The sequence below is a fragment of the Triticum urartu genome, chromosome 7 (assembly GCF_003073215.2).
Source record: "Triticum urartu cultivar G1812 chromosome 7, Tu2.1, whole genome shotgun sequence".
Taxonomy (NCBI): Eukaryota; Viridiplantae; Streptophyta; class Magnoliopsida; order Poales; family Poaceae; genus Triticum; species Triticum urartu.
This window is the reverse complement of record NC_053028.1, coordinates 159,416,769-159,423,865: the sequence shown is the minus strand read 5'-3', so window position 1 is coordinate 159,423,865 and position 7,097 is coordinate 159,416,769. Positions and strand designations below refer to the sequence as shown.

Sequence of the window (7,097 nt, the reverse complement as noted above, 5' to 3'; positions counted from 1 at the left end):
TCCATTTTCAGCAAGATATTTTGCGAACGGTCCTGGAAATTTGCCCATAAGGAGCATGCCTGCCATAATATTCTCCCCCATGATCAGACCGTACTACTTTGATCTTTAGGTTGAGTTGATTTTCAACCTCGTCTTTATAAATCTTAAATTTGTCCAAAGCTTCGGATCAATCACGTATGGGGTAAATGTAGCCATAGCGAGAGAAATCGTCTGTGAAGGTAATGAAGGAATCAAAACCATCCATAGACTTTACGTTAAAAGGTCCGCATATGTCAGTATGAATAAGTTCAAGGACCGATGTGGCTCTTACTGCTCCTTTCTTAATTGTTTTCACATATTTTCCCTTAATACAGTCAATACAATTGCCCGCATCAGAGAAATCTAGCGGATGAAGTATTTCTTCTTTAATCAATCGTTCCATTCTCCCCCTCGAAATGTGGCCCAAGCGACGATGCCACAATTTTGAAGAAGGATTGATACTTCTCCCATTCTTTTTATGATTGCGTTCATTCATATTCATCTCGCAGAGATTCACACACATAGGATAACCGGAAAGATTTAACATATAAAGTTTGCCTCGTCGGACGGTGAGACCAACATCCTTATTACAATACTTTGAAAAACATTGTTTCTCCCCGAAGGTACAATGAAATCCAAAATCATCTAAACATGAAACTAAAATCAAATTCCTACTCAAAGTAGGCACATAAAGAACGTCCTTGAGCTGAAGTAGGAAACCAGTGTGCAACTTCAAGGTGAGGGAGCCCATGGCTTCAACTTCAGCCTCCTTCCCATTCGCGACATTAAGTCTTCTTGTTCCCTTTAGGGTGTGGCTTATATGGAATCCCTGCAAAGAATTCGCTACATGAACAGTCACACCTGAGTCAATCCACCATGTAGATTCAGAAAAATCAACATATAGAGATTCATCTACAAGAGTGATCTCATCCTTACCCTTTTTATTCAGCCACTTAAGAAAACCTGGAAAGTCCGCCTTGAAATGATTTGGCTGCTTGCAAAAATTGCAAAGTCTTTCTCCAGCGGCATTTGTAAGATTAACTGAAGTAGCCGCTGAAGGTGCGGGACGTGAACAACTTGCCTCGTTGCATTGCTTAGGCTTTGGAGGATTCTTTTTGGAATACTGCTTTTTGTTGGGCACATTATTGTTATGAGCATGGTTCTCATGCTTCCTCTTTGCAGAGTTAACATGGAGAGCTTGATCTTTCTGCTCACTCTTCATTCTCTCTTCCTCCTGAACGCAATGTGCAATGAGTTCAGATAGTTTCCATTTGGTTTCAAGAGAGTTATAGTTTATCTTGAATGGATTGAATTGTGAGGGTAGTGACCTAAAAACTAGGAGCACCAGAAGCTCTTCGTTCAAATCACACTTCATGGTTTTAAGCTTTGCCGCGGCATTGCTCATACTTAAGATGTGCTCCCTCACATTTCCATGCCCGTCATATTTTGCAAGCAACTTGTGCAAAAGCTCATCTGCATACACTTTCTCGGAGCCCTTAAATTGTTCTTCCACCGATTTCAAATATTCGGCGGCACTTTCATTGGCAGGAATAACCCCTTTAATCTCAATCGAGATGGAGAAGTTCATAATTAGGAGCGCCATTCTGTTTGACCTCTCCCACTTCTCAACTTTAGTATCATAATCTTTCTCAAGCTCAGCATACCCAGTGGCACCCTTTGCAGGTTCCACTGGTTTACTTTCCCTCAGTGCGAGGTCAACCTCATGCCATCCGAGGTGCAAAAGCAGCGAGTCCTTCCACGATTGGAAGTTATTCCCAGTAAGTGGCTCGATCTCGAGGCCACGAGAACCGGAAGCTGTCATGTTTCGAAATATCATAAGTAAAGGAAAAGAACATCATAATTAAATTAAATTGCACAAAAATTAACCTACGTTGGTTTGATCAATTTTCATGCAAAAATTAACTTCAAATTATATCACCGTTGGGCAGAAAATAATAAGGAATTAACGGAGTGATTCAAAAATGTAAAACAACGTTGGTCTGTATTACAAAAATGATCACATTAATCTCATGTGTAATATCAATTTTCCAACATTAATAATTCTCCATTTATTGATATTACCATGGGATGAACATAAATGTGCCATAAAATGACACAAACATTAATTCATAAAAGTTTTCTAAGTAAAATTTCTCGTTGGATCCATTTCATTCAGAAAACTAAACCATAATTTTCAGAATCATTTTTCTGGCAATTTTCTATTTATAACAGTGCAAGAACATTTTGGGAATAATCATAATACGGAAACACACTAAATAAATAGAAAACGCACAGAAACTTTAATTTTAGCCCAAAACCCACGGCAGCTCTTTAAATCCTAGCCCAGTAAACAAAAAAACACCTTTTCTGCGGGCTAAGACAACTCGGGCCGAAGCCCAGCCGCGAAGGCGGCCCGTATAATGCCCGAAGGCCTGCCCTGAGCCACCCGTCGCTCTCAGCCGTCCGATCGGGCCGATGGCCGCGATCATCCCGCACGGAGCAAAACGAGCGAGGGTGAAACCCTAGGGGCCAATTCCCCATTTCGTTCCCGCAATCGTCGTAACGGCGACGCACAACGACGGCCATGGCGGCGCGGTGGCTGCGTTCAACGGAGCAGCGTGTTGCGGACCGAGTCTGGCGCGCTCCTCCGGCGAGCGTGGCTGCGGGCGTCGCGAGTACGGCATTCGGTGGCGCGAGCAGGCGGCGGCTGCGGGGCATTTCGCCAGCGGTCGCTGGCGCAAGCTTTCGACGGCGACGACGGCGTGCAAGGCGCGGAGGCCAGGCGACGCGCGCGTGCATGAGCACAGCAGCGGCGGCTGCTGCTTCATTCCACGCGCCACCACGAAGGGTGGTGGCGTCCCGGCCATGGCGTGCGCGTACGGCGGCGGCCGTGCGGACCCCGAAAGCCGGCGTCATCTGGGTGAGCCCGTCACCTTTTTCTCTTAATTTCAACATTTTAACTCTGATTTTGGGATTTCGGAATGGGGGAAAATTCTAGGGCTAGGGTTTCTCATAATTAGGGGGAAAACGAGTGATTCATCTGATTCCCCTCCTTCTATATTCTTAACATGAAACAAAACCAGTGCTAATTAACCTTACTTGAAGCGGAAGCGTGATACAGGTAAACTAACATAACTTGTTGATAATCATAAACGAACTAGCACTGATCCAGTAGCAGATTAGTCATTTAGACAGAAACCTCTTAACCCTAGGACTTGACTTAACAGAGGGCTAACCTTAATCATTAGGTCGTAATCATGATCATCAAACTTAAACAGATCATCTTAGGGATCTAATCTAGGCTTAACCATGCTCTGATACCATTGATAGATTTATAATCCCGTAGGATCTACTTAACAGATCGTAAGCCAGGCATTAGATCACCTAATATCACAGATCAGAGAGATGGATTAGGTTCTTACCACCAATGGAAGCATCCATTGGTGTCAACGGTGCGAAGTCCCGTGCCTGCTCGATGCAGGCTTGATGCAGACTCGGTGAAGATGCTCGCTGCAGGCAGCGGCGTCCCTCCGGGCGGCACCGGGACCGGCACTGCCCTGGAACAGGAGCAGAGCTTGGAGATGATCTTCCCGTCGCGCAGCGCTCCCCCAGATCGGTTAGGGTTTAGGGATGTGGGGAGCAGGAGTAAACCGTACGAGAACTAGTCTAGCGTAGGTGCTGGCTGCTCCCCCATCTTTTTATGTGCGCTGGCGACAGGGGACCAAAACCATAGTTGGTTAGGGTGCCCCCGATCAGGGTGCGTAAGTTGAGATCGAGGGGTACGAACGTTGGTTCGTGGCCTCCCTGTTTCTCTCTTTAACGTAACTTTATTTCTGGTCTTTTATTTTCGTTTTGGCCCATTGGGCCTCTAGATCAATACCAACATTTAGATGTTGCCTTCTCATAGTGCCTTAGTGACTTCTGTAGAAGGAACCTTACTATATGAACATTAGTACACAAAAAATACATATAAACATGATTGGAGTAACTCACCTTATATAACAACAGTTTAACAGAAATCTGTAATTGAATACCCCGCGGCCTTGCATTTGTAAGAATTTTTGTTAGCTTTAATACAAAACTTGGGAACGATCTGAAGGTTTATTGACACTCAAAGAGGAAAAGTGGGAAACACAATACTAATATACAGACAGCAGAAACATAGATAAACTATATGGCCCTACCTAAGCTTGCAGCCAACATGATTGTCCTGTGGAACTGTTGGTATGTACATATGTGTTGATAGGACTGGGAAAAAAATTAAAACCAATTACACTACACATGATTTGTTGCATACATTATTACTGAAGTCTTACTTTAACTAAAGTAATGTAACTGAACTAATAGGCTGGAGTGTGACACATTATCCCACTGCATAGGCATCGGCCATGGTACTGATAAGGCGGCTTGCTGGATGGATCTATCTGACTTATTGGAAGGAACGATTAAAGGCAAGACATCATCTGAGACCGAGAAGGCATCCGACCGTGAGCAGCCGCTTAGCAATGATCAACCAGCAGTTGAAAGATGATCAACCTAGCTAAGCACATGTCATGAATCTAACCATCCAAGATATGAACTCAATTGATTGTACGCATATGTTCTTCCACCTCATGAACCTAAGTATGTACTACCCAAAGGAAACACGTGGTATTAAGAAATAATATTAAACGAACCTGAGGTAAGATTGACTGGTCAGAGGTGCGTTGGTGACTATGGGCGCACCACAGCTATCCCCCCTAAGGCCTTAACTGCTTCATCCATGGTGGACATGATGCGGATAAAATCGGCCAAGATTTAATGGCTGGCATAGAATCCTTGGTTAAAATCGGCGAAGATTTAATTGTTGGCACGAGATCCTTTGTTTCTCTGCCTGCGGTCAGAAACTCGGAGGACATGAGTACCGAATAGAATCAGAGAAATTTATGCTTAAAAACCGAGATGATGAAACCACCGTACCAGCCATATGGCGAGGAAAACGGATGAGAGACAGCGAGCGTGGCTCAGCGGGGAGTCCAGAGGGCGAGGAACTGGAAACCCTAGATTGCACGAACGTACCAGGAAGAGGCGGGGCGTGCTCGAGATTATTGATGAAGAAACAGATTTCCACCCGTAAGGGAATTTCTTGGAAGTCTAGAATTAGTATAGGTATAGATAGATAGATAGATAGATAGATAGATTAGATGTGTATGTGTGGGCACCGATAAATTTGCCCTCATGATACTATTAGATGTGTATGTGTATGCAAGTCAGTTACAAATAGCAAACCAACATATGGTTGGACGGTTATGAGGATAGTAGTATTCCCAGCCCATCATACTTCAAATCCTAAACTTAACCCCGTTGCTCGCATTTTTTTGAATTTATTTAAGTTCTTTCGACGATGTGCGTGTAGTGGAAGGAGACATTCTCGTTATCTACGAGGTGTCTGTGATGACTTCGTTAATCTAAAGAAGATGCGTCGGCTCAGTCTCTCGGAGGTGCTCATAGGGGTAAGATGTACATGTGTACGTTAATAAGGATGAGTGTATAAACGTCTGCGTCTGTATTGTGGTAAGAAAAAACAGTAAGAAATACGTGCTAAGAATAAAAATTCTAGTATATGCTCACTTGAACAGAGAAACAATTTCCATTTTTTTAGCTCATTGCCGTCGTCCAGGTCACGCAGTATATTTATCACCGCGTAGGGGGTCAATCAATCGCTTTCTCCGTTTGAATTACCAATCGGTAACACGAAAATAACAGCGTGCCGTCAATGTTAATTGCCGCCTGTTCACCATACCTAGTCAGCCAATGTCACCTCGTATGCACTAGTAAAAAGGAATATATTATGCTAATCACGTTGAACAAGTGAAGCTGCATGTATCCGAAGTATCCTCTGCGTGTAAAATCAAGATAACTATTTAATTAAGCTGTCAATTCTACAATTTTGAAGGTATATGGTGATAAATCGCCAGAGCCTATATAAACCACAGCGAACTTGATTACACCCACCATCTCATCCGCCCAAGTCTGTGCATCGAGAGAGAGTACAACTCAAATAAAATCAGAAGCCACACACTTAGTATAAAGTAGTATCAATGGCTCCTCGCGCTCTCTCTTGGATTAGTGTCTTTCTGCTTGTCTTCTTCGCGTCGTGGTCATGCGCTGCGGCCAGGGGCGCACGGGCACCGAAAGCCGCCGACCCGACCTATGGATTCACGTCGGTGAGGCTCGACGACAGCAACTTTGTGCTGCAGCGCCCCTACGACGAGGCGAGCGGCGCACGCTACAGCTTCGATGGCACCGTGCGGAAGCTCTGGGTGCTCGCCTCCGACAAGCCTCATGCCCAGCAGAGCCATACCAGCCCAAGAACTGAGATCAGGATGGCAGTAAGTTAACTAGCTACCACATCATTAGTTGTACTTCGTTTGGGTGTAATTAAGGTCTAGTGATCTTAATGATCTTCTTCTGCTTGCAGGGGTACGACTACACCTCCGGCGTCTGGCAGTTCGAGGGGTACGGGTACGTCCCCTCCGGCACAACGGGGGTGTCTATCATGCAAGTCTTCGGCGCCGGCGAGACGGCCACCACGCTCATGCTGCACGTCTACGATGGTGCGCTGCGGTACTACGACCGGCAGCTGGTGGAGGACGCCATCTATGACAGATGGTTCCGGCTGAACGTGGTCCACGACGTCGAGGTGTCAACGCTCACCGTGTACATCGACGGCGAGCAGAAGCTGCATGTCCACGGCCGCGGGGGCGACTCTCACTACTTCAAGTTCGGTGTGTACGCGCAGAACCACGACTCCAGCTGCATGGAGTCTCGCTGGAAGGACGTCAGGATCTTCAAGAAGCAATAGAATTTTTTGCGTATTTATATGTATGTTGGAGTTATTATGTTTGTATTGTTTATTTGTAAGTTTAACAGTACAGTATTTATTACATATGATGTTTATATATATATATATATGAGGATTTATTTTCTATATGTATGCCCGCAATGTTCTTTCTAATGTACAGTCTCTTGTTCCAATAACAATTTTCTTTTTTTGAGGAACTGTTCCAATAACAAGTTGAACCATAGTTTCAATGAAA

At 44.7% G+C, this 7,097-nt stretch overlaps 1 protein-coding gene across 1 annotated transcript; it reads left to right on the top strand.

Moving 5' to 3' along the window:
- The first annotated feature begins 6,064 nt into the window (after positions 1–6,064).
- On the top strand, positions 6,065–6,862 carry LOC125518597 (citrate-binding protein-like). The gene is made up of 2 exons (XM_048683423.1): positions 6,065–6,389; positions 6,479–6,862. Exons 1-2 carry the CDS (start codon positions 6,099–6,101, stop codon positions 6,860–6,862), a joined length of 675 nt encoding a protein of 224 aa, XP_048539380.1. The 5' UTR covers positions 6,065–6,098.
- The last annotated feature ends 235 nt before the right edge of the window (positions 6,863–7,097 follow it).

What these genes read in the sequence shown, in the direction of transcription:
- LOC125518597 (XM_048683423.1), top strand. Translation starts at nt 6,099, where the DNA reads ATGGCTCCTCGCGCTCTCTCTTGGATTAGTGTCTTTCTGCTTGTCTTC. An exon ending in GAACTGAGATCAGGATGGCA is followed by an intron (nt 6,390 to 6,478) that starts GTAAGTTAACTA and finishes TTCTGCTTGCAG; the next exon opens with GGGTACGACTACACCTCCGG.